Source organism: Pezoporus flaviventris, unplaced genomic scaffold (genome assembly GCF_033815535.1).
Source record: "Pezoporus flaviventris isolate CSIRO_AGI_PZ_B2104156 unplaced genomic scaffold, CSIRO_AGI_Pfla_v1 ptg000066l, whole genome shotgun sequence".
In the NCBI taxonomy this organism is placed as follows: domain Eukaryota; kingdom Metazoa; phylum Chordata; class Aves; order Psittaciformes; family Psittacidae; genus Pezoporus; species Pezoporus flaviventris.
In genome coordinates, this window is record NW_026892614.1 from 11,355,295 (window position 1) to 11,382,846 (window position 27,552).

General features: G+C 37.2%; 1 protein-coding gene across 9 annotated transcripts in view; it reads left to right on the forward strand.

Annotated features, from left to right (window-relative positions):
- The window catches only part of ARID4B (AT-rich interaction domain 4B), an 84,820-nt gene that overhangs the window by 39,533 nt on the left and 17,735 nt on the right, over positions 1-27,552 (forward strand). For 5 of the 9 annotated variants that reach the window (XM_061471237.1, XM_061471236.1, XM_061471240.1 and 2 more), the window contains exons 8-17: positions 2,542-2,680; positions 6,390-6,469; positions 7,782-7,855; positions 8,689-8,834; positions 11,836-11,908; positions 12,958-13,052; positions 14,137-14,234; positions 14,439-14,706; positions 15,727-15,899; positions 25,382-25,630. In XM_061471237.1, coding sequence (XP_061327221.1) covers positions 2,542-2,680; positions 6,390-6,469; positions 7,782-7,855; positions 8,689-8,834; positions 11,836-11,908; positions 12,958-13,052; positions 14,137-14,234; positions 14,439-14,706; positions 15,727-15,899; positions 25,382-25,630 — 1,395 coding nt within the window. The remainder of the gene's footprint in view (positions 1-2,541; positions 2,681-6,389; positions 6,470-7,781; positions 7,856-8,688; positions 8,835-11,835; positions 11,909-12,957; positions 13,053-14,136; positions 14,235-14,438; positions 14,707-15,726; positions 15,900-25,381; positions 25,631-27,552) is intronic. The other 4 variants (XM_061471235.1, XM_061471239.1, XM_061471242.1 and 1 more) reach the window with 4 other exon arrangements.

Here is a 27,552-nt window from a genome sequence, read left to right on the forward strand (position 1 = left end):
AAATAAATATAACCTTCTAGATGTAGCGGTATTAGAAGTTTACTCAGCTATTGATTCACTAATTTGTGATGTATTAAGGAAACAGATGGAAAAAAGCTGGTATATACCACAGAGAATGTGACTACAGCATCCTGATGTCAGGTTATCTTCTCTTGTACATGTCATTATTATGGCAGAAACAACACACTTATGATTAATATTGACTGAATTGAGTAAAAAGACAAATTGCAGAGATATTGGTGTGAGTTAGGTTGAAGTCTCTCTAAAATAGTCCTGGCTTTCTCTCTAGTCCTTGCCTTACTTCTCTTCCAACAAGACTTTCTCAAAGCCCAGACAGCAGCCTGAAGGGCTTCATACAGTATTTTAGAGAAATCACTACTTTAAAAAAAAGATGTCATGGGGGAAAAAAAAACCCCAAAACAAAAAAACAACCCAAGGTTTATGAGCACTGCAAATGATAGCATAAAATTAAGATGGGGAAAATGAAACATAACTCACCCAAAACTGTAAATCAGTGTTCTTTTACACCAATGCTAATTGTGAGTCTTCTGTTAATACTGAACTTTGTACTCAGTAGTTATGTGAAAAATGGAAAATAGCTTTTAAAACTCTGCTTGTTGTGCTTGTTGAGCACACTGTGTATTTCCTGTATTTTTTTCAAAGTAATTAGTAACGAAAGAGAGAGGGCACCAGCAATTCTGGGTGTTGGTTGGGTTTGCTTTTGGTGGTAGGTTGTTTTTTGTTTGTGTTTTGTTTGGGGTTTATTATTATTACTGTTGTTGTTATTGTTGTTATTTTGGTATTTTTAATTAGTTGCAGGTGATTTTAGTTGGAGTAGTTTTGTACACTTAGACTCCCCGTATGGTTAAACCCAGGTGCCACTTTGTACTGGGACAGTCAAGACAATAAACCAGAACCCTTTCTAATCAAAATGTCTTTGCACCTTTGCCCATCTACTTACATTCTAACACTTCATTCAATGTGAAATTGAAATGGTCATTGAAATGCTTCACTGCACATCTTTAAAGAACTGTTTCAGGATAAATAGACTGCTAATGTCCCTGCTGTTTATCTTCATAGGTGGTGTTTCTTCTCAAAATAGCTTTTTATTCTGTATGGCTGTTAGAGTATCTCGTGGTTTAAACCCAGTCAGGTAACTCGTTCGCTCACTTCCAGTGAGTGGTGCCGAGCTGACCACAATCGAGGTCCGTGTCCGTCTCCCCCGCCCCCCCCCCCCCCCCGCACCGGGGCTCTGTCTATTCAGAGCAAGCGCAGCAGCTACAGTTTAAACCACGACAGTTCTTATGGGCAGCCGGGGTGCCAGGAGGAGCTGTGCTTCAGTGCCAATCACTTCCGAAGCAGCTCGAACCCCTTCATAGGCTGCCAGTATCTCTTTCTCAGTTGGGGTATAGCTGGCCTCAGATCCTTTGTATCCCCGACTCCAAAAGCCGAGGGGTCGACCTCGAGTCTCCCCTGGAGCTTTCTGCCAGAGGCTCCAGGTAGGACCGTTCTCCCCAGCTGCAGTGTACAGTACATTTTTTACATCTGGTCCGGTCCGGACTGGTCCAAGGGCTACTGCATGAACTATCTCGCGTTTAATTTGCTCAAAGGCTTGCTTTTGCTCAGGGACCTGGATATACTTGGTGGGTAATGCGGGAAGATGGGGAAGTCCGATGTATACCTCAAGGGGATTTGATTTTAGGGGAAAACAGCCAGTGAACTCAATTGTATGCTGTTGCCTGCTGTGTAATGCTTTTATAGCCCATCAACTAGATGTCTCCAGGTCACCAGCGACTGGCCCTGACTTCCCTCCAGCCATCATCCCAACAGAGAATGAACTTGGAACATCATGGACCGAATGGACTCGGCAGCATTATAGGGATTGGTCCATGCACTAATTTCCCTTATCATTGTTTTAGCTGATAGTAGCGGTGGTGATTTGTTGCTGGACTGTTCTTGTCTCAACCCGTAGGAGTTGCACTCTCTCGATCCTCCTCCCCGTTCCTCCGGGAGCGGGGAAGGGGAGAGCCCCGGTGCGGGGGGGGGGCGGGGGAGACGGACACGGACCTCGATTGTTGTCAGCTCGGCACCACTCACTGGAAGTGAGCGAACGAGTTACCTGACTGGGTTTAAACGACGACAGAGTACAAGCATAGAGAGATTAAGAAGAAAACCAACAGTTTAGCTAGTGTTGGTGCAAAACTACAACTGCAGCCGTAATATTGAACAGTGCTTCACTAAGGCAGAATTCTAGTTTTGAATGTTCTGACAGTGCATTTCTGTTCCTCCATGTGGATGCACAGTGGTGTTTTGGTTGGTTTTTGTTTTTGCATGTATTCCATGTGGAATTCCATTTCTGAGTTTGTAATGTTTTACTATAATATCTGCATAAATATTTCAGTTCGATTTTATCCTCAAACAACAGGCAATTCAAGTCACTATTATTTATGGCTCTACTTAAGAAGCACAGCTTTGGGTCTCCAGTAATTACAGTAGGCAGGTTTTGAATAGTTGAGTTTTAAGTCTTTTTCTGTCGTTTAGTCCTGAAGAAGAATCTTCATCCTCTTCCAGCGATGAAGATGAAGATGATAGGAAACAAAGTGATGAGTTACTGGGAAAAGTTGTGTGTGTGGACTGCTTCAGCGTGGATAAAAAGAAAGCTCTGTGGTTTCCAGCCTTGGTAAGAGTTTCATCTTTATTTTAATTTTGTAAAGTTTCATTAGTTTTCGGGGCATCAAAGAAAAGTGGTTTGGTTTTGTTTTGCTTTGTTTTTTTTTCTTCTTGGTGGATTAAACTATATTCTTGTCAGAACATACTGTGTTTCTTCAAGTTGGATCATATCATAATAATTAAAGGAAATACTATATTTGTAAACAGTTTGTTTACAACAAATGATTGCTAACATGGCTTTAGTTTATCCAAGCAGACAAAGCTTGTTGACCTAATTTCAGCTCAACAATATGTCAAGTACTATTGAACTAAAATTTCAGGGCTTTTTTCCTGAGCTATTGCATGCAATTTTTCTGAACTACCAAGTTTTACCAAGAAAGAAAATACAAAGTAGTACAAAAGAGAGGGGAGTTTCAGTGATTGCATAGATGCAATTCTTCTAGGTTCAATATAAACACAGTTGATAATGAAATATTTCTTATTTTTTTCTTTGTTGCCATGGTAGATAGTAGAGAATTTCCAACAGATTTCCTTTAAAAGCCCATTGTAGTCTTTTAGTACAAATATTTTCTATCTTCCTTTATTCAGGCTTAAAGGCACTTAAACTTCTAATAAAATATTACTGCTAATGTAAGGATTGAACATAGACTGACTTGCATCTTTGAAAATTATTTCCATATGTGGTACCTTCTGGTACCATACTTTTTAATTTTTATTTGATTATTCATTATAAATATTTGAATAATTTCTTCCTGGCAGTGAAAGCTTATAATGTTTATCAAATTTCAGGAAGACTTGTGCTCTGCTTTCTCAAAAGATGCTGTACATTTAACGCTGTACTGCCATACAGTAACATTTAACTGTTCTTAGTGTTTGCAGTATCTCTCAGTTGCTTCTTTGTACGTGTCACCTCCTGTTTGTTGTAATGGAGTCCAGTGGCTTTCCAGCAGGACTTCTTTTGGAGAAGTTGATGGAAGAGAATGAGTCACTGAAGTCTTTTTTACGGGGGAGAGGGCAGAATATACAGCAAGGTGATACCATGTTACGGACAGATAGCTTTAAGAGAGGTTTGCAGTAATAAGACGAGAAAATCGAGTTGTTTCTTTGCTGAAAGCTGTCATCAAGATTGATGCATTATCGCCTACCTTATAGTTGCACTCTGAGGAGCGGTCAGTTAGACTGGCTTGGGCTGTTTTATGTCACACCGATGGGTTAGCCCCTCTGGTCATGCACGTGACAGACAGCCGTTTCCATGGTAGCCTCTCTGGTAGGTACTCGGCTTGCATGTAACTAATGTAGGGCTAGTCAGGATAGCTGTGGGTCAGACCTGAAAGATTAACTGACTTGTTGCTTGTGATCCCAAGGTATACTAAAGGTACACACTGGAATTCTTTGGCTTTCATTTGGAGATTGGAATAGCTCACAATACCTTTGTGGAAAGCTTCCTGCAGTGACTGAGGAGCAGTAGTGGAATGAAGTTTGAGGGTAGAGCTTGTTGACTCTGAAATAGCGTATCCTAGATTAATTGTTATTTTAGTAATCAGGTTTATGGCTCTGTAAATAAACATCATGTTGCATTTAACCTGAAAGGTTGTGCCAAAGAATAGGTTTTGTGCTCTGAATAGCTGCTGCTTTTTCTGCCCCTTTTTCCCCTCCACAGTTTTTTCTTTTAAATCCCCTCCCCTGTACCTGTGCCCGTCCATTCCTTTATCTTGTAAGCAGGTTACTATATCAACAAAGTAATTTCATCTTATTACTGATCAATTTTGCTTTAACTTTATATCATGCTAATTGTAATTATGTGAATAATGAAAATTCAGCTTTAATATGATGAAGAATATGTATCCCATAATTACTTTGTTATTGATGGTACTGTGTACAGGTAAGCTTTGTGTTTGGGCACAGAGGACATTGTGCAAGTTTATTATGGGAAAAGAAGTTCAGGGATTAGTCTAAACCTTTACAGCAAATAACAGTTTAGTAGTGGAAATAGATTACTTTGGATATCAGTCCTATAGCCAGGTGGGCTGTCATTTAGAAAAGTAAAACTGCAGGGGTCTGAATTTGTTAAAAATTACTTTGAGGACTCGGTGAGTGACTACATTGTTTTATTCCTGCATGCATGGGGGCTTTTCTTCGGTTTGTGTTTTTTTGGGGAGGGTAGAAAGGGGAGAAATAGGGTTGAGAGCAATGACGTAATTGTAAAAAGGCCTGGCAGTTTCTCCTTATGTCAAAGTATGATTTAGTTAACCTTATATCATTGTTAGTTTTAATGTGTAGTTAAAAGCTTTTGGAAGATGCATTGAGGAAACCTGCTTGTGGCACTTTAGAAAATCGAGTTTACATAGGGTCATCTCTCTCCTGTGACTCCTGTGGAGTTTGTTTTGGAAGGAAATTGAGAAAACCTGATTCAGGCAAAATTGAGGTGACGCTGCTTGATGTAAAGGCACAAGATGAGGTTGTGGTAAGCTGTTTTCCAAGCTCTGGAAGGATTTCTGACTACTAAGATCTTGATGCTTCTAGAAAACTGATAGCTAAGGCCATAAGGGCCTTTCTCAGTCTTTAGAAAGCTAGGAAATTGCACCTGTTTCAGATGGGGAATGATAATCACTCTCTTTTTACCTTGATATTAAAACACTGTTCCAAACTGTATCTCAAACTGCATTTCAGTTAGTAAGTTGTAGTATTGTAAAGTAATTTCTTTGGAGACCGTTGAATGCATTGGATTTGGAGACTTAGGCTCTAAAGTTTTATTTTTCTTTGGAAGAATGTTTAGCCTGTGCTCTGTGGTAAAAAAACTCTGTTTCCAGTTCAGCTGGTGCTTTTGACTTTACCTTCTAAAATGCTATATGGCTGGTGACCTATGTAAGAAGAGGGAAAAAAATTGTCATGCAGTATTTGTGGTAGAAAAAATAGGCATGAAAGGAGTTGGTATGAGAGAGAAGTAGTATTTACCAGGGCTAACTTAGTGCTGCTGGTCATTTGCTGCTCCTTGGGGTGGCTAGATTTTCTTAGTTTTAAGGGAGCATGTTTTGAGAGAAGAAAGAGGATGGAGAGGGTTGTTTTTCTGTTCTGTAACTCTGGAATTTTGAGATGTGTTATTAAATTCTTGAAGACTTTTAGTTAAGGACTTGTGTACTGGTTTAACAAAACTTTAGTAGCATTTAAAATTGCAACAGATAACTAGTATGTTGTTTCGGTGCTAGACTTGATTAGTCTACTTCTTGAATTAAAGAACATATTATACTACTTGAGGCACTCTTATAGGTAGATAGCTCATGAATCCTCCATTATAAAATTGTATTTCATAAATCCTGTATGGCCTTGGTTTTGAAACTGTGTGTGATTACATACTTGCAGTTTATGGAAGTTTTTCTGAAGAGGTCTCTAACTCAGTGTGAACACTTGGTGGAATTTCTGTTCTTTTAGGGTTTTAGAGTTGAATAACTTGTAGTGGCATAACAGGTACTTAACTTTTGTCAGAATGCTGTTCTTACTTATGTCTTTGGCAGCAGCTCAGTTCCCTCCAGGAAGTGAGCATGAACTCATCTATTCTGTAATTAAACAAGATTATCTCTGTTTTGAGGGATGTCAGTTGCCCTCATCTCAGTGCTGCTAAAGAGTCCAAAAACTTTCTGACAAGTGTTGGATATACTATTACTCTTTTTTTTCTTTTCCTTTTTCTCTCTATAAACTTTGCATTTGTAATATCTTTGCAGGTGGTTTGTCCAGATTGTAGTGATGATATTGCAGTGAAAAAAGACAATATTCTTGTTCGTTCTTTCAAGGATGGCAAATTGTGAGTAGGACTGTAGACACTGATAATTGAATGAAATCTATACCAGCTAGATGAATGTAATATGAGATGTGTTTGGGTAAAGCATTAATGACATCAGTAAGCTCACTAAGTTTCTGCCAAGATTTTTCTAATGTATAGAAAACTGCTAGCAGCCTACATTGTGGTGAACTTTGTCATTGTTAATAGTGGGATGCATAAGTCTGTCTGTCTTCATTTTAATTTCATTGCCTCAGTGGTGGCAAACAAAGCATGTTTTGTGACTTTGAGAATGCCCTGAGACACTTTCCTGCTCTGTTTGGAATAGAGCACTGCTTTTCAGAGATGTGGCCATAATCTTATCCAGCTACAGAAAGTGGTGGGTGAGGTGTGTGCCCTGGTGAGGTGTGTGCATGAGTGCACATACACCACATGCACGCAGAGAAACTCTTTCTTTTTTTTGGGGTAGTAAAACATACATTTTTCTCAGACTAGACTAGAACTCCATATTGTCTTGTTCTTTGAAAAGAGCTGTAACACTGCTCAAAGTAGAAAAGAAGATAGAGAAACCTAGAAAACCCAACTGTATCATATTTGTAATAGAATAAGAAACTTTGTATTCTTAAACTCATGTTGGTCACGGAGGGGGGTTGATGGATGACAACAGAGTTATTTATCCTATCATTTGGGTTTTATTTTTAAAGTACAGCTGTTCATTATACTTGGTTCAGTTTAACAGAATGCTTTTGCAGAAAAGGATATTGAAATATTTAACAGTTTATTTGAGGTTTAATTACTAAATCTAGGCTGTTGCTTTACCATTTGATAGTTACTTAAGCATCAGTGTACATCACTGGTACACAAGCGTGTACCCCCCCAAAGCTGCAGTTCAGATTTATTTCCTTGGATATAGCCATAGTAGAAATTAAAAAGTGCTTTGTTCTTCCAATTTAGAAGTCTTTCATACTGACAATTTATACTAATACTCATTTATGTTTTAAGCAAGGTAGGATCTTATTGTTTGTGGGTGAGTAGTTGCTTGCTAAATTAGTATAAAGTTTTTGTTAAGTAATATATATTTGAGAGGTTCCAGAAACTGCCTGTTAGTAGAAGAAGAATCCTGTCTTTAATATGCAGTGAGTGTATGTGGGTGGTCTAACCACCTGACTAATACTGTACCAGACTAACATTATAGAATTGTCAAAATATACTTCATATGCTGCTTCTGCATGTTTAGTAAGGGTGTTAGTCTTAGTGGTAGTTCTGTAGTATACTGTTAATTTAACTTAAAAGTATTTTTAAATCTCTCTTTTTTAACACTTTCTAAATTATCTAGTGTTTCTGTGCCAAGAAAAGATGTTCGGGAGATCAGTGAAACTTCACCAAAGCCTGATGCATTATTAAAACAAGGTAAAATTTACTTCCTGTGTGAAAACACATGAGTATGTATTTACTTTGTTATGTAAATTGGACCAAATTTATGGTAGGTTGGTTCATGTCTTAAAAATGCTAAAATACAGGATCTTTTCCTTCTGTAATGTATTGAAGCAGAACATCTCTGAAAAGCTAGAGGAATTTTAAACAACCAATCACAAAAAAACCGAAACAACAGAAGACCCCAAACAATCCCCTCCACTGCCACACTTGTTTTAAATGTAGACTTGCCAAACAAAGGGTGTAATGACAGGACACAATGGCATTACACGTTATTTAGTATTTGGCCTCTTGCATTAGATCTTTGTAGAGTTATTCTCACCATAGTACCCCTAATAGCTGTAAGTCGCATTTATGCACTCTCAGGAAACTGGAATTGTGGATTCATTTGAAAGCTTCAGTTTGTGTAATCAAACTCTTACAATTAGCTTTTGCTTATCTATTCCTCTTCTTCTCTAGTCAATATATGTAAACCACAGTGTAATCCTGTTGGAATAGGGATTCTCTTAATGAAATTTTCATACATGCCCTAATACAGAAGATCCTTATATGTGTCAATAGACACTAACACGGTAATAATCCTAATCATAGGTCTGAATAATTTGATGTGCAGAGAGCACTAGGCTGGTTTAGTTGGGTAGGACAAATAAAGATGAACAGCGTAGGGTGGTGGTTGTGGTTCTTCAAATTTGGTGGTGAAACTGTCAATTAGCAGTCCTTCCTCCCCATCCCCAGCTATGTTTCTTGATTAAAACGTTTGGTCAAACTGGTATTTCCTGCAGTGCTAACAAATGCTGGTCCTTTTACAGCTTTTGACCAAGCCCTTGAATTCCGTAAAAACAGAACTGTTCCTAGTAACTGGAAAACAGAGTTAAAAGAAGACAGCTCCAGCAGTGAAGCTGAAGAAGAGGAAGAGGATGAAAAAGAAAAAGAGGATAACAGCAGTGAGGAAGAGGCAAGTGAAGTTAGTAAAGAGCATAGATACACAGCTGATAAAAAATTACCAAGGCTGTAATATTTAAGTAGGGCTTTTTAACATTTAAGAACATGTATCGTGTTTAACAAAGGCAACTCAGTTAACATATGAAACTAATGTCTCTCAGCTTTCAAAATCTTTATTCAACAAAGATCAGTTGATGTGAAAATATCAACTTAAAAATCTAACAAATATCTTTGAGTCATTAAGCAAAACCCATGTGGTCAAAAGACTGAGTTATTAGGGACTAAAACTCAAAGGAAGATCCTGTTTTAAAATCCTTCCCATGCTGATCTTACTGCAGTGGCAGAAGGGGTTGCAGTACTTGCTAGGGTCTGAGCAGGATGAAGAAGGGTAGATTCTGGTGTCCGCTGTCTCATGCATGTTGTTTTTTCTAACAGAAAAAAGGTTCCCTTTATTCCTGTTTCTAAATCAGAATTACCTGCTAGTGTTAAATGGCTGTCTTCTACCTGGGAAGATCTGTGTAGCTAAAAAATACTTGCTTCTGATAAGGGATATATGGTGCTTAAATTATTTCTGATGACTGTAAAACAAGATCCTCTCTTCTAGCACTGGCTTAATTTCATGTGTTGCAAAATGCATGTAGCTACTTTTCTGGATTTCATTTTCATATGTATGAACCCCTTTCTTTTATCTTTGTGACATGGACAGATACATTAGAGGCTGCAGAGTGACCTGCTTGCACTGTGGTTGTCTATATATAGAAATAAGCAAAGATGGAGAGTATGATATGCCTGCTTCAAACCATTATCTAGGAAACCTTGTTATTTAACTTACTGATTGCTTGAAAGCTGCTGTAGATGTTCAGAGATTACTAACAGTTATTATCATCAAAGTATAATATACACATTCTGTAGAGACTGAAAAAGTGAAAATGCTTTTCAGAGGCAAACAGGGTCTTAAGCTTTCCTCCTGAGTGTACTTTCTTAGAAAGTTTGCTTGATTGCTGTTGGGAAAATTGATAAGGAGTGCCCACTTACCCTTCTGGCATCTCTCTGCATTATCACATTTGAGACATAAGAGTATTCTTCGGGCACTGGATCTTATGATTGAGAAAGGAGTGACATGGCAGTGTTTTATTTAGCCTCTTCATCATGTTTACTTTAGTTCCTCATATAATTAAAAAGTATACATTCCTTCTTAAAAGCTTTGTTGGGCTTCTTGAAGGTTTAGTTCAATGACACTCCCCCACACCCCCCAGTGCTCTGTGGGACCATTTTCTTATGGTTCTTCTGGGTGAGGAACATGAGAAAACCCAAGTAGGTGGTCATGAGCTCTTTGCCAGTGATCCATCATATGCTGGGAAGAGTCCTTTCCAAGTAGCTGTCATGGGAGATTAAAACAAACAAAAACCAAACTCCAAAGCTGGATCGATTCCACTCATTTATTTTCTATGGCCTGTGAATTGTGAATGTTCTTAACCAGGAGTTTATCAGTACTATATGCAGAGCTGGAGCATCACCTCATACCTGTTGTTGAAGAATTGCTAGGTATGCGTGATATCTGATGCCCCTGCCCAGTGATGCTTCATCTAATTTACTGGTTGTAGTTCTTTATCCAGACTGTGCTTGCTCATTAAGTAGCCTGCTCAGAGTTCCACCATTATGCTAGGTATCTGAGAGATGCTCATCGCCATGTAATGGTGGTTCCTCGTGGAGATTTTCGTCTTGCATTGCCTTTGCAAGACTGGAATATTTTCATTGCATTTCTGTTGATAATTACACCTAAATGACAATTGTTTCAGCATATCATGAGTACTGAGCATTCTTCATTTCTGCTTGGCTCTGACATGTCTTTTAAGTGCACCTAGTGGAAGAGGAAGTGTAGAATTAAGAAAAAAACCTTCTCATTGGTAATAGTTATAACCTTCATTGACCTTATTTTCAGGCATCCATATCTATTAAATTGCTTCAGCAGATGTTGGGGTGGGTTGTTTTGGGTTTTGTTCTGTTTAATAGTGATACCCTGTTTCTATTGATTCCTCAACAGTTGCTGTAACTTAAAGGCAATAAATTTATCCCCTTTCTTCAGGGTAGGTGAAGCTTTAATAATTAGTACAAGGAAGAAGTTGAATGGATAATTAAAACATGAATGCAAATACACTGAAGAAAAATAAATTAGATTTTCTGAATAACTTCTATTACTTATTTTTGGAAACTTTGCAGGTAGTGTTTAAAAAGTATGCAGGAAACGTAACATGTATTTGGTGTATTGTTTTGAAATAGCATAGTCATCAGAATTTCTAAGAATTAATCTTATCCTGCTGGTTGTGGCAAGTCACATTTCCTAATGAAATAATAGTGTTACAAAATAAGCCATAGTGCTTTGTTGTGAAATTCCACTGTTTATTAAACTTAATAAATCTAATAAAGAGGTTTATTAGTGCAATGAACTGAACATTCAAAATATCCATTGTTATTTCAGTTCTGGGATTGATCCAGCTCACCACGCATTCAGCCGGTACCCCATGGCAGTATGCATGCAGTGCCATTGGCTGCGGTTTGTCAGTACTGTGGATTAAAACTCCTAAGAAAGTGCAAGCACCATTTTCTCTTTTACTTTGTTGCTGAAAGTGACATAGTGTATCCGGGCATCAAGAAGTCACTTAACTGCAGAAGAAATAGACCTGAGATTTCTGATATAGTCTCTTGATCATTGATAGTGGTGTCTCCCAGACTTTCTGTGTAAATAGACAAAATTGAGAATACATCTTGTTTTCTCTCTTATGATACTTAAGTGATCAATCAGGAAACCTGTTCCAGTGTGTCTTTACAGTTATTGTTTTATATATTTTGAAAAACTGTAGTTTGTAAAACTCACTTCAGTGTTCCATAGCACTGTATAGTATTCTATTGTTGACTACAGCAAACCAAACTTGAGCATTCGAACCTAAATTGTCAGTTTCTTATATTCCTTAATGAAGGCTTGTAACTCAGAATGTGTGCATTGCTTTAAACAGGAGGAAATTGAGCCGTTTCCTGAAGAACGAGAGAACTTCCTTCAGCAATTGTACAAGTTCATGGAAGACAGAGGTAGGCATTTGAATCTTTGACTTGTAGAAGCTGCAGATAGATGTACTGCTTAGCAGTACTTTGAAGAGTTGAGTCTGTAAACGAGTAGTGCTTTGCAGTTCAGTTTTGGAAACGGTGAGACTGTATTAATCTCTTCTGACTTCCCCACTATTTAGAAGATAAGTCTGTCACTTGACTCTTCTCCTGAAATACAGTCACTTATTCCTGCTTTCAGAAATAAATGACAGTACTTCATATATCCTAGTATTACTTCCTACTGTGTATGTATAGTGTTCGTCAGTCAAACATTAGATATCCTCAATCATGTTAATATCTGTGGTCAGTTTAATGAGCTTAAAATAAATAAAATTTAACCACCACTGCTTAGGATCATGAAAAAAGCATTTACTTTGTGCTCATTTTCTTGCATGAATCCTGATAACTTAAAATGCATGAGCATTATCAGTAAGCTCGATAGAAATTGTTAAAAGCAAACGCCATTTATCATGTTAAACCCTTACCAGGTATTTAGACACTGCCCTAGAAGTACAGTGTCTCTGGAGGCAGGGTTTGTATTTAAGTTAGTATTATAACTAGTTAAATTAGGGTTTTTTTTTAGTTACATGCTGGATTGAGGAACTGTTTACAAGAGAGGACAATGAGGTACCTACTGCTAGTACAGTAGCATAGGAACTTTCACCTCTTTGAAGCTTTGTGGGACTTGCTCATGAGGGGGGATTTTTTTAGTTGTATTGAAAGGAATATGCTGGTACTTCTACACTTAATTGTTCAGTAGGTGAAATATATGTATAAAACAGGGAGCAAGAAAAGTTGATTCATTTGTGGATGTTCAGTAATAGATGAAAAAATGCATTATAGGAACTAAACTGCATTACTGAATTACAGGAAAAATGGGTTATTAAGACTCTTGAGTTTGTTTAGTTTCATGAAAAGAAAGTACCAGGTGCATGAGGTGGTCAGAGGGAGCTTACGATACTACACTGTATTTAATATGGTAGTAGTGCCTATTAAAAAAATACTTCAAAACACCATATTGTCTTCATTCACAGGAACTCCTATTAACAAACGACCTGTACTGGGATATAGAAATTTGAATCTCTTCAAATTATTCAGACTTGTACACAAGCTTGGAGGATTTGATAATGTGAGTATTAGTATGATGAGTATTCCAGAGCTGTAAAATCTCAGGGTGCTGTTTAAGTAGTGATAAAAAAGCAATTTACACAGGAGCTCAAGATACATGAAAATTGAATACTACAGCTATGTCAGACACCCCGTAACAGCTGAAAAACATGATGTAATGGGAACAAAAACCTAATCATATTCTAAATAAATTACACATCTACTCAGCATGTTTAATTACTGCTGCATAAAATCAGCCAGCATCTGTGGTTTTGTGATATTTCAGGAAATGTTTATCTGATAAAGTTGTTACCTCAAAGTGAAAAAGGGTCACTAGTGAATAAAATCTCAAAGACAAGTAATCTAGTGTAAGGTCTGATGTTCCTATCTGTTCTGGGCACTACACAGAAGAATGTGTTGACTGGGATTAGTGGGATTGGTCTTGGAGCAGTAATTTGATCATATAGAATTTGTGGCCAAGCAGGTTCTGTTACTTCTTTAGACTGGTTCCCATAAACTTAGTCTGTCAGTTGGGAAGATATGTTTGTACAGTGACACCTTTCTGATATACAAGAGGGGATCTTGTACTTGGATATTGCAGTACATCTGCTTTACCTTCACAGACGGTTAGAAATCGGTGTATTGCACTGTCTTTGACACCAAAGGGCATATTAAGGACTTAATGAAAGACCGGTAGCGAGTCTATCTGGTGCAGTAGTGCCAGGGCTGAGTATTGTTAATGCTTTGAAGGATTTTTATCTTTTTTTTTTTTCTTTCCAGTGTAATTAAAATTCTAACTCTTATAGTTAATAATAACTTTAAATATAAAAATAAAAATTATATACTGATTTTTCTGATCTTTGTATCTTCTTTCCTTTGTTCTGTTGCCATCTGGAGAGGAAAGCCTGCTGTGGCTTACCGAAATGCAGAAATTTTAGATTTCTTAAAGTAGTTTTATTACAGTGAAATACTGGGTGTGTGAAAAACAATTTTATAGGTCCTAGGAAATTACTTATAATTATTTTCCAAAGTTGTAAACTTTGTCAGCTTAATTTTTTTTGTCTGTGAGGTAATTTAATAAAACATGACTTCATTTTCTTTACCAGATTGAAAGTGGTGCAGTGTGGAAGCAAGTTTATCAAGATCTTGGAATCCCTGTATTGAATTCAGCTGCAGGATATAATGTTAAATGTGCATACAAAAAGTAAGTAATAAAGCTATAGAGTCTGTTCTAAAACAGCACTAGAATGAACAGAAGCGATCCTGTGGTAGTGGTAATATACATAAAGTCCATAAGTTTTTGGTTATAACACAGTTTTTTTGGCTTCTGTTTGTGTTTAGTTTCTGCTAGGTGGCATGTTCTTTCTTGAAACAAACTTGCTTATCGCAAGCAATTCTTTTCTTTTAGATATCTCTATGGTTTTGAAGAGTATTGTACATCAGCTAACATTGAATTTCAAATGGCATTGCCAGAGAAAGTCACGAGCAAGCCTTGTAAAGACTGTGAAAAAGAAAAAGAATTGAAGATGCGTGAAGAACCAGAGCAGGATGTAAAAGAAATAAAAGTGGATAAGGAGGAGCGCAAGCAGGAGGAAGTAGCAATAGTACAACAAGAAGAAAAAAAGTTAGCTGAGAATGATAATGAAAGTAAAGAAAATGATAAACCCTCTGTTCTGGTAAAATATTTTAATGTTCACGTTATATCCTGTTTATAAACAAGTGTCAGGTGGTGTGTTGATAACCATGAATTCATGTCAAGATTGAAATCTTCATAATGGATTTAAAACAAGACAAAAATGTGCTGTAAACCTAATTCAGAACAACACATTTGAGCCATATTTATCTATAGGTGCCAGTTTTAGGGGATCATGATGTCAAAGTGTCTGACTTGTTAGGAAGCAGCTTCAACATTCCATTTGTTTGATGGCCTCCCAGGTCAAATGGAGACTAATTTGCAGCTTCAACCTGATGTGGGTGATACATGCTCATGGCTAACTACAGTGCTGATACTTCTATTTTGCATTTAGACATGTTTTTAAGCCCACATAAATCTTGCTTTTAGTCCTCTGCTCCAGTGAAGCTCTACAAAGATCTGGGCCATATGATGTATGCAGTGATCTAATGTGGTTCAGTGGTCCAGAGAGACAAGTGTTTATACCTTTCCAAAATCTAGTATTGACTCAGTGGTTTCAGCAAAGGAAGTCCAGAGAAATAAGCTGATGTACAGCACTGTACAGGTGTAGCACTTTTCTCTGGAAGCAGTGTAGCTCCTGAAGTCAGTGTGCAACACGAGTGTAATGCTTCTGTGTTACAGTGGCAGCCAGCCCTGATCTGTCTGTTGGTACGAACTAGGGGGTAGATACCAGGTGTGCCAGTACTGATTATCTCTGCATCCTAAATGAGCACATACCCTGTGATATGTTTTATCTTGGGGATTGCTTTGCAGTTCAGGTCTAAGAGCAGCATGCCTAGGTTGTCGTGACAATACGAGCTAGGATGCTGGCTGCAACTTTGAAGTCTGTTATGTTTTGCTTGATATTTTAAGGAAAAACGAGGTGCTGTAATTTTAGGAACCCTATAGCCTAGATTTTTTTTTTATTTGCTCAGATAGCTTCAGTGTGTCTTATCTGCCTTTTCTTAAATCCTTTGTATTTTTATTTCGTCTTGTAAGTTAACTAAAGGTTTTATTATCTTAGGGGAACAAAAAAAATTTGCCAGATTCTGTGTATACTCAGCCTGATCAAGAAAAGGACTTAAATGCAATCAAAACTGAAGGTGAAACCAAATTAGAAGATAAAGAGGAAGAAAAGATTAAAGAAATGGAAAATCCCACAGTAAATGCAGATGCTGAAGAAAAAGAAAAATCAGGGTAAGTTATGCTGTTTAAAATCAACTAAGGCATTGCTAGGCATTCATTAAATTTTACTCTTGTCTGATTTCAAGTTCACATTACATCTCTGTCATGGGTTAGACTCTTACCTTCTAGAGACCTGTGTGTTCCTAACTTTGTCATGGTTAGGGTCATTGAAGTTTGTGGATCTAATTTAAAAAAAAAACAAAACAGGCAGCTTAAATTTTTGCAGGGTCCAGGCCTAAATATTTATAAGCCGAGTGAGAAAAGAACAGATACAACATAGGTGTCTATTTGATTTAAGACAAAAATATTGCTGCCATTACCAGTAGCATTTGTCTACTTGAGTTTTGTACAAATATATCACAAACTTGCAGTTTCCAGAGTTTGTTGTTGGATGGTGGTGTGTTACATGGAACATAGTAAAAGATGGAGCTACCTTGCATTGCTCAGTAACAGCTTTACCTTTGAGTAGGCATGATAATGGCAGGAGTCTCTTGTATAGTCCTTCACACAGGAGTTTTGGAAGTGGGTGACTGAAGTAATAGGGATGCTCAGGTCTATGTAATCAGTGGATATGTACAGGTGATCTCTGATTTTCATTATGAAATGGAGACGTTCTCCTATTTCAGTGCAAAAAAATCCCACCAGTGTTTTTGAGTACAAAGTTTTTAAAACCGGATGTAGACAGTGTGTTTAACAACTTACATTCTGGCAGTTAGGACCCCCCTTAAGGTCCTTTCCAACCCTAACTATTATAAGATGCATATGTATGATTTCAGCTGACAAGAACACAGAAATGGCTGTTACAGGTCACACCAGAGGTCTCTTTTAATACAGTATCTTGTCTTCAACCAAACCCAATAACAGATGCTTAAGGGAGAAGCTATTACTAGAGGGAAAGCAGATAACACACCTCCTTATACTTTCACCACAATCTGTATATCAGGGATGGATTTTTTTGTACTTGATACCAGCTGTTGCCTGGCCACTAATTCCCTTATTCATTTCAGCAATCTTTGCTATTCAGTAAATCAGCTATCTTTATCTTCTGTCTAAATATCATTAATTCTTAGTGCTTTTTCTGGCCCATTAAGAGTTGTAGGAAAATGGTATATAGTTCAGTTTATTAATTTCTGATTCATTGGTAATGGTTCCTTTTACTTTATTAAGGGTTGTGGTTTCCATGTAGCAAATGCTGGGAGTATCTTTCTGCAAAATGTTTTTGTCTTCTTAAATACTTTCAGTGAGATTACATTGGCAATTTCTGGAATTTAGGAATGTGGCATACAGAAAAATCAAGTTTACCTGAGCTCAGTTTGGGAGCCTTTTCTCTGGGTGTGATTTCATTAGTATCCTGTGTGAATTTTTTCTTTTTTTAAAAGACCAATTGCTTGAATTGGTTATATTTTCCATTTCTAAGGTGAACTAGATGAGTTGTACTGTGACAGGTTTGCTAGATTGTGACAGGTTTGCTAGATTTTTCAGAACTATTAAAGATGAATGTTTACAATGCTGCTTTCAAAAGATACATAAATAGATGGAAAAATTTGCACTTAGAGAATAGCAGTTTTTGAAGTTCCCTAGATTGTGTATTTGAATGCGAATCAGTTTGTGACATTACAAGGTCACAAGGAAGGTAGAGTGGCTTAATACTTACCATCCTGTAGTAAATGGTACATAAAATTATAAGATGCACTTGCTTTTCAGTAATCCTTTCTTGTTTTATTTTGGTTGGTTGTTTTTTTTTTTGTCATTTGTTTTGTGTGTTTTGTTTGTTCTACCCTGAGTCATGTCTGTTTGGGTTATTTAGGACATGAAAAAAAAATGTTACGAGTTTTCTTTAGGTTTTTTATTTATGAACGTAACAAAAAAATGTAGACGATATTATTTCCTCTAAATTTTCCCCAATTCATCTGACTGTAATTGAGTTCTTTTCCCTCTGTTTCTCTTTACTCATCCAGTAAAAACTCTTCCGAGTAGTATTTTGCTATTGTGATTCATGAAAGATTACAATGAGTTGCTTAGGATAGAAAACGTAGCTCTAAAAAATATATGTAGATGGTAATGTGGTCATTACTGGGGTATGTTTCAAGGAATAATTTAAACTTGCAAAAAAGAGACATTTGTAGCAGTTGATTTTAAGTATGTATGTCTGTGTAAGTACTGTAGCAGTGCCATTAGTGCTTTCCCCTTCTTCCCTCAGAGATTGCTAGGAAGTACAAAATGTGTCAGCTTTAAAAAGGTTTTAAAAATGTCACTGTCATCTTAAATGCTAAACAATGCTTTTAGTGTTTAGACCGTAAACACATGAAGAGGTTCTGTGAGCCTGCTCTGCTGGTGGGGATGTTCCATTCCCTTTATCTCCAACTTCATGGGTTAGAAGTGACAAAAGTTATACAGGGGATAAATGCTGTCATTTGAGTTCTTAGTTGAACTGAAATGCAAAACGGAAAAATTGATATTTTTGTTGATGGAAGAATAAGCGCACACTCAAAGAAATTACCCAAAATGTAATCTAAATAGGTCACTGTGGACTGGATTTTTGTCAGTGAATTTAAAATGTGTTCCTGGAACCTTTTTTTAAGCTGTGGGTCATTTGTCTTTCACAGTCCTAACCAAATAGCCAAACAAATGAAATCTAATACTATATAAGGCAGACTTGCAGAGTCTGCTGTTTGAATTTATGTCTCTAGGACTTTGGGCATCTTCATGTAGCTTATTTGTGTATAGAAACCCAGAACCATGAGGACAAAAAAACTTCTGGGTTTCCTGTTGCTGAATTTCTGTTGGGTAAACTGGATCTAATTCCCAGTTTCTCTATGTCAGGAAGTGCTACTTGAAGCCAGGTTGTTTATTTTCCACAGGTTTTGTTTCTCTGTCCAGTATCATGTTTCTCAGCCCTTTGAGATTTCTGCCACTTGAATCCTATGTTCTTTCTGCACAGACTTTACAAATATGATGAAGAGGAGGAAAGGCCGAATGTGATTCTCTTTGTTTATTACACCAAGCACCTGTTTCTTGCCTGCTTGTATCTGTGAACACTGAGAATAGAGATTCAAAGGGAGCTTGCCCGTGTTCTTTACATGTTTTTCTTAGTTTTGTTTTTGGTGTTTTGTTTTTTTTTTCTGTGGCTAGTGGGAGATGCATGTGCTGTATACAGTTTTTTGCAGCTTTTAGTCATAAAAACAGTAACACAAAGGCCAGGAATGTGTATTCTCATTGGTCTGCCATTTTTGCAAAGGTCTCAGAAAGAATGGGTTTGTAAACTCTTCCTTTTCCTTAATATATGGGAATAGTATTTATTGTTAGTGAATAAAGCAGAAGTTTTAAAATCAAACTTATTTCAAAGTTCCTGATAGCTTCATGTTGTGGAAGTAATGGTCTTCATATGCAGTACTGCATAGTTGGTGCTATTTTCCTTTGTGGCATCTAACGTTAACTGTTGTAACTATTCAAAAACTTGAGTCAAAGCCAACAAATTGAGACCTGAGTGGCTTTTCTACGCAATGAAAAATGAAGCTGGTTGAATATGTTCCCAAGAGACTGAAGCCGGGAGCCTAGCGGAGTTTTTAGAAGGCGTGCAGTTTTTTAATACACACTAATAAAAGAAAAGTAAGTCTTTAAATATTTCATAGTAGATATAGTTTGTGAACTGAAGGGTAGGTGAATTGCTAGTTAACCAGTGTTGATAAGAAAATCTTTTACTTTGCTGTAAAGCACCTGGGACACTCCACTGCCAAGAATTTTATACTGAGATGAAAGATTAGTGTACAGAATCCTGATAATTTCTGCTTTCCAACAAGAATTTGCATCAGACTTGTATCTTGGTGAAACTTGGATTTTTGAGGTAAGCAGGCAAAATTCTTTGGAGTAATCCCAATTAAAGTACAGAAGAATTGCAGGAGGCTTTTTTCTTGTCTTTTCCTTATTTTGGCTGAGGTGCTGCCTTAACCTTGACATCAGGAGAAGCTGCCTTCTGTGGATCCTTTCCCTGTCCTTTATCACCGGGCTGTCATTTTCAGTAGTCACAGATAGTTTTCTTGGTCTTATGAAACTTCTTGGGTTTCTTTCTTTTTCCTTCTAGTTTTCAAGGGGAGAAAAAAGATTGCTTAATTACATCCTCCAAGGAATTAATGAACAAATGTTCTTAAACAATACTTTAGAAACCTGAATATTTTTGATTGTCTTGTACGGCTGGTTAAGGCCTTCATGGTATGGTTTTCTGGGAGTTGGTGCTGTCATATTTTGACATTATCAGAAGGAGAAAACGTTAAGCCTCTTTGGCTAATAATCTTGAATGAAGTTAAAGCATTAATTCACGTGCAAGGGAAGAACCTTAATCTTAGAGCTGTTATACACATTGTTACATGCAGTAATAGCATTTCCCCTCCTTTAAGCAGTAGGAGGGAAGTAGGGATAATAAAAGCAGCAGCTGAGAACTAGGTTAAGATGGGCATTGTTTTACATGAAGGGTTTTACTAGGGATTATTACACTTGCAGGTTAGGGTGACTACCTGCTGTGCCTGTGCTGGTGATGGCTTCTATTTGTAGAAGAGTTAAATTTTCTGGGAATACTTGTTGGGGATTTTATGAAAGCAATTTACAACAGGATTATGTAAGAGCAGCTCCATTTCACATATGGGAGATAACAGATTGTTAGAGGCAATGTTTTCTTCAGTTCCTTATCTGTTAAAATGACATATCAAAGCTTTCTGGTGGTGAATCTAAACTGGTAGCAGGAAGGTTAAAATGTATTGGAGTGAAGGAGATTTGTTACAGAAGGCATATCTTCTAGCTTCAGGATTAGTGTTGAGAAATGTATCTTGAGATAGCTTTCTCCAGTATGATAGATTTATATGGACTTGATTAGATTGGGACAAGGGAGAGAAATGTGTCATACTTACTGCACATGTGGTGTGAACATCTGCTCTGAATCTGAGACTGTTGGTGTGTATGCAAAAAAAAAACCCAAACTTTGAGAGATGTACCTGGTAGTTTCATTTGTAGGAGCATATTCCTATGCATTTATTTGATCTGTGTTCTTTTTAAGTATTCCAGCTGCCTTTATATTGGGGAGGACATTTTGTATAGTCATGTTTTCACACAGTCTGATTGATTTCATTTTTCCTTACATAGAATATACATCATACATATGTATGTTACATACATCTGCATAAGGATTGCTTTTAATACAGTGATAAACTTCTAATGACACAACAATAAAGTGTAGAGTGGCGATGTAAAGTGTACCAGTCCTGTGTGTGCATGACGTTGAATGGAAGGGAGGTGTCTTTGATGTGGAAAAAGTGGTTCTGTCATCACATTTTACATAACTTACGGCCACTACAGAGGCTATTAACTGTGGTAGCCGTCACTGGGACTTATGTGCCTGAGTGAACCTCAGACATTCATCAAATACTAGATGTTTTCAAGCTGAGTGTGAACCAGTGCCATAAAAATGGAAAGTGCTGTCCTCCCCAGCCAGACTTCTGAACCATCCATTATCTGTTTGAGGAATGTTTCAGAAATACTCAAAGCTTTGGCTGAATGATTAGAAGCAATAACTTGAGGTCCTTCCATTTGTCTCCTCCATAGCAGCAGAGGAAAACACTCGTTAGCGTTTTGTGCTTGCATGGTTCAAGTGTACTGTACTACTCTCAGATGTGACTCAAATCAGGTTAATGCCTTTCGCCTTCTCTCAGTATGATAGACCATAAATGTGCATTTATTCAGATTTCCTGTGTGTGTAGACAAATCCTTGGAGCTTTTATTTTTAGGTTTTCTTTGCAACTTCAGAGGGAAGACAAGTGCTGGTGAATTTGGGGGGTTTTGTATTTTGTTTACTTAAAGATAAGATTCTAGTATCATGGCATAAGTACAGTTCTTAATGTCTCTCTGCCTTAAAACTTAATGGCATCTTAATACAGCTGTGCTTAAGAAAGTCAGAGTATGAAGGGGATTTGACATCTGCCAGCTCTGAATTATGTGAAGTAGAGGTTAAATAATGCTTTAGGATAAGAAGGGAAAGAAGGAGGAGGGAAACAAAAATAGAAGCTAATTGCTAAACTTGAGTGCCAGTTACACTGGAGTTTATTTCTGCTAGTTCTTCAATTAACTGTAATGACTTAATTGAACCAATAATTGAAATAATCTTGTGCCTCAAGTTTTAGAATAACCCCTGAAAAAATTATCTTGCATTTGCTCTCTTACCTGCTGTGTATGCCAGCATGGTGTGTGAGGAGAAGTGTATTGGAGTGGGGTTGGGTTTGCTGCAAGGCAGGGATCCTGGGAGGCAGCTCTAATGCTCCAAATCACACACTGTCTCTTAGATTTCACCCAGGCTTTGTGACAACACTGTGTTTTGTGCCAGACGTTGTGGGTTGAAAGACAGTTGCATGATGCTGCAGTTCCTTTACCGGTGTAATAGCATGTGTTGTTTCATCTATTAACAATACTTATCTGTTGAGACACCCTTATTATGGGCTTGTGGTGTTAAATCTTTACATGGACTGAGAATGATCTGCCATATGTGTATTTATAGCCTTTTAATGATTTCACAATGTCCTTTGGAACTAACAATTAAGCAATATTTGTGTAATATAAATGTTTTAATGGTTTTAATTTATTAACAAATATTTTTACATTTTAATTCATTAATTTTCTGCTTCTGAAGTCTTATATTCCCATTACATGAGAGATGGGGTGAAGGTATTCTTTAGTCTGCGGTTGTAAATGGTAATGCTTTAGAGTCCTCCTGATAAGCTTTCTGGTGGTACTTTGGTTTCTGGAACACAGTTACAGTTGTATTGCTGTGTCTCTTGTACAGCGTGCACACACATCTGCTGCTGCCTTGTTTTATCAGCTGCTGCATGGGTTGTTCATATTGTTGCAGCTTTGTGGGAAGTATTGCTTAATACTGGTTTTGAGTTGATGATTGTTGTCTGCTGCCAGGAGATGTGGTTTTGGGGTACTTTTTCCCTTCCCCTCAAAATGGGCTTTAGGCTAAACAGCATGAAAGGGAATCCAGTATTCTTAAGCATATATACGTGGACAAGTGGGGTTATGATTGTGCATGCTGGATGGCTGCAATCATGATTTTCTCTTACAGACCTCTGTTTCGTGGCAGTTGTGGCTTCTCCTTCATCTGCACTGCCAGGTTTGAGCTTTTTATGGCCTCATAAACCAGTCTCTTTCTTGCAACCACTGGAATATGTTTTGGTTTTACCTTCTTTTTCCACGAGCTGTATGAGTACACTGATTCATGATCAATGTTCTTTGCTTTTGTTTGGTTTCCTAAAATCTCCAGATTATAATCACTAACCAAGTTATTCCTTAGAACACTTTTTAATTGTAACCATTTCAGCTTCCATTTTGCTTTTCATTTCTGACGTTCCCTTCACCTGCGTACAGTCTGCTCGTCACACCTACTTGACCATCCACATTACTCAACCTCACAATGAGGGTTTCTCATATCTCTCTTCCAGAGAAATTCTGGTATTTTCATGGAATCTTTGTAGAGTATCTCTTGGGACACCTAAAAAGCCATAGGGTGATTAAAGTGAGAGAAACTTCATAATTGCCAGTGTCTGGAAAATCCTGAATCTCTCTCACAGGCATGCTTTTCTTTCTAGACATCATTCAAACATTGTCCTTCTGTTCTGGGCACTGGCTCTGCTCCTGATGCCAAGCTTTTTTAGGTTTTATATGATAATAACTGTTAAGATGAAACTAAGAAGTTTTGCTTTAGTACAGCAGAGAGTATAATATAAAGGCATATAAATTACTGTTTGGTGCTTTCTGTCATTAGCTGTGGAATTCTCTTCACGGTTTTTCGTCTGAGTCTTTGAAGAGTTGTATTTATGATTTCTTTGGGAAGTGAGTTTTGCCATATGATGTGTAGTGGAGATGAAGTGAGCTTTCAGAGCTCATTCATTTATGTTGTATTTTTAACTGATGGTTTTAGCTTCACTAGCAAAGTAGCCTGCTGAAATAAAAATCTTGGCCTTCCAGAACAAAACTGTTTAGTCCATGCCATATATACATGAATAGATACTATCTTCTGAATTGGTCTATTTAATACACCAACAAAGTGAATTCTTAGCATTTGTCTAATGGTGTATGCACATATGTATGGCTTTATGCATTTGTGTGTATATGTATAGCAACATTCTGAAGTAATTTCATGAAATCAATATGATTATGCTGCAGTTGAATTTAGTGTATTGTTCTGATTTCTTTTGCCAGCTAATTAGATGATAATAGTGCAGTTTTACTTCTACAAAGAAGCATTTGAAGAACCAAAGTGCTGTTTGATTCTTTTTTCTGTGAGAGAAAGTAGTTTGGTGTATCTGAGTGTGTTTTACTGAAGATTTCATGGAAAGATTTAGATTATTAATATAGACTTCCATGTTTGTGAGGTTAAATATTGGTGTGAATCAGGCTTGGAGCATTGCTTATCTTTTTCATACCCAGTCTATAATATATGTACACATCTGTTCTATGTCACAGGTCTATGGTTACTGTGAATTTAGTAAATGGCCCCAATATGTTCTGCATTGCAGGGTGTGGGATTAGAATGGTGTGAGGGCCAATAACATTGCTTTGTAAAGCTATGTAAATTTTTTAACTTATTAAAAGATATTTTCCCCTCATTAACATACGTAGTCTACCCTAAGCTTTTTGGAGCTAATTTTGAGAACACTGAGCAGCCCTTAGCTGCCATTGGTTGAGACTAGCAAGATTTGTGGGTTCTTAGTACTGTTGAAAGTGCATCCAAATATCAAAAAAATGCATTCAAAATTAGCTTCTGGAACCTGTGAACACCTGCTCGTGTACTTATACAGTAACTAAATGCAACTTTGACTCATAGTTAGAAGACTTCTAGCATAATTGGCAAGGAGTGACAAGGTCATAAATCAGCACAGGTTTCTTGATTTGCTAAATAATCTTGCATAAGGCCTTTTTTTTTTTTTTTAATTTTTTGTTTCTCCCCTCTCCACCTAAAATGTGACTTTACAGCAGGCACTTCAAGGTGTTGAGATAGAGCTATTTGTTGTAATAAAGCAAGGATCTTTTGGGGGAGCAAGTTTCAAGAAGCACTTGTAAAATGTTTAGGTTGAGAGGCAGAGGTTAGGGGATGTTGATATTGAGAAGCATGATTTTGAACTGAAAACACCCCAATACTTAAACAAAGGGACTGCATGAACAAATCATAGAAATATGAGTTTGAACAACTTCTGCTCATACAGATTTTGATGGATTTTTTTTTTCTTCCTTTTAATCCAGTCATTTTTTGCATCTTGCAGTCACTGGATTTTGTGTGTATTGCTGTATCTTATTTTGCTGATATTACTCAGCCGTAGTGCAGTTTCACATATTTGGAGCCTGCTGTTCCCAGTCTCTATTGCATCCGCAATATTTATCAATATATGTGGTTTGGAACTAAAAAGCTTATGAAGTATCTCATATTAACTCTACAATTTTTTAAACCTTTCAAGAGATGACACGAATAAGGAAGAAGATGAAGATGAAGAAGAAGCAGAGGAGGAGGAAGAAGAGGAGGAGGAGGAGGAAGACCACAATAACAATGAGGAAGAAGAGTTTGAATGCTATCCACCAGGCATGAAAGTCCAAGTGCGGTATGGAAGAGGGAAAAATCAAAAAATGTATGAAGCTAGTATTAAAGATTCTGACATCGAAGGTGGAGAAGTCCTTTACTTGGTGCACTACTGTGGATGGAATGTGAGGTAACTTGAGTTTTAGTTAGTGATTGCTTCTTGAATTACTTCTAAAATACACTTGTCTATTCATTTAGGTTTTAAAATACACATCTGGAGTCCTAAACTCTCAGTATTGGTGTTCTGTGAAGGTCATTGTACTGTATGGATCTATTAGCTTTTTAACACTATGTAAATGCAGTACTTTAGTTATTTAGCAGATCATCTTAAAATGACTTGTTCAAAGAAGGCATCCTTCATTCCCCATCTTATTTTTAGATCTCTCCATACAAGAAGTGAGAGCTTACCCTTTCACAAATTTCCTCCTCTGGCTCTCTTAAGCCAATTTTATCTCTCATAGTATTTGAACAGTGCACTTAGCTGAGTCTGTATACACACTCTTCTCAGCGAAGCAGAGTACACTAGCTTTATGGTATTTAACAAGAGAAGTACAAGATTCTTAGTGGAAAATGAGTGTGCAGCAGATAATTGCATTTCATTCAAATCTGTTTCCACCCCTTCCCACTCTTCCTTCGCCTGTGGATGCCTCAAGCATCCAAACAAAAATTGTCTTAGCCTAATGGCTTCTTATGCTTTTCTTACTGTATGCAGGAGTATGTGCTTTTTATTGTCTTTAATACAGCATTAATAGAAATATTGAATTATAAATATATTTTTTGCCATTTCAGACCATGTTTTCTGCTATTTAAAACTTGAAGCAACTTTGACAACAGTAAACTAAAACTTCTGAGCGGCTTTTAAGCCAATTATCAAGCCTGCTGCTATTTTCCTGTTTCGATGTATCTGCTCATTGTCCTCAGCTGTCATCTTTAAAACTTTATTACTGTGTTTATAGGTCTTTAAAAAACAAACAAAACCCAAGCCTGAGGCAAATACACTTTACTTTTATTTACTTGCTTTTCATCTTCTGGAAAATCTGAGGCTCTTGTGACCTTCTTCTGTGATCTAGACTTTGATCGCCATCCTACCTCTGACCAAGAAGGCAGGACAAATCTCATTTACTCAGTGCTAGCAAGATCTGCTAGCAAAGGTCACAATTACAGAAGCACGATACTTCTCTCCTTCCCTTGAATACACCTCTTTGCATCTAGGTGATTTCCAGGACCACATAAGCCACTGCTGAGGAAGAACATCTCAATATTGCTGGGTTTGATATTGATCTTTTGATCTACACGTATATTATCTACAGGAATATGATCTTGCACATAAACTGTCTTCAGGCAACATTTACAAACATAGTGGGCTATAAAGTCAAGATACTAGGGGAGATGTAGCCTGCTCAAGGTGGGATTTGGAATATGACTAATATTTCAGTCATTATTGGGGATGACTTTCTTAGGAGGATAAGTTGCTGAAATTTGCATCCTACTTGCTGAAGATCACTGTCTACCATTCCAAGAGGTTTCTTGCTTTTAAACTCTTGTTTTGGAATTCGTGTAAACAGAGAAGTTATTTTCCTTTTTGAGTAAATATTACATTAGGAGCTGAGATCAGAGTTTTATTTCAACGGTACTACTTTAAATCTGAAGAAATCAGAAGTCAAAAATGAGCCTTCACCTTGGAGATTGCAGCACCCTGGTTCATAAAGGAGAAATCAAGATGCTGATTTTTGAACTCTGCATTTTGGTATCGGAGGCATTTCTGTGACTAGGATATATTTGATAAGAAAAGCATTTTTTAGTGAACTTGCACTTGGGAGTTGAGGGGACTCATCTGGTCTTTCTGGCAGCAGGACTTGCACTTACATTCTTACCTGATGTTTCCAAAGAGCACTCTGAAAGGGACTGGGAGAGTAGGATTCTTCACTGAAAAAGACAGGAGTGATTGAAATGTAGCTGTGGCACTGTGTGTGGATTCTGCTAAATGTGGCTAATTTTTCTAATACAAGTACAATCACTTAGGCTTTTTGATTTGACAGTAAGAGTAGGTAA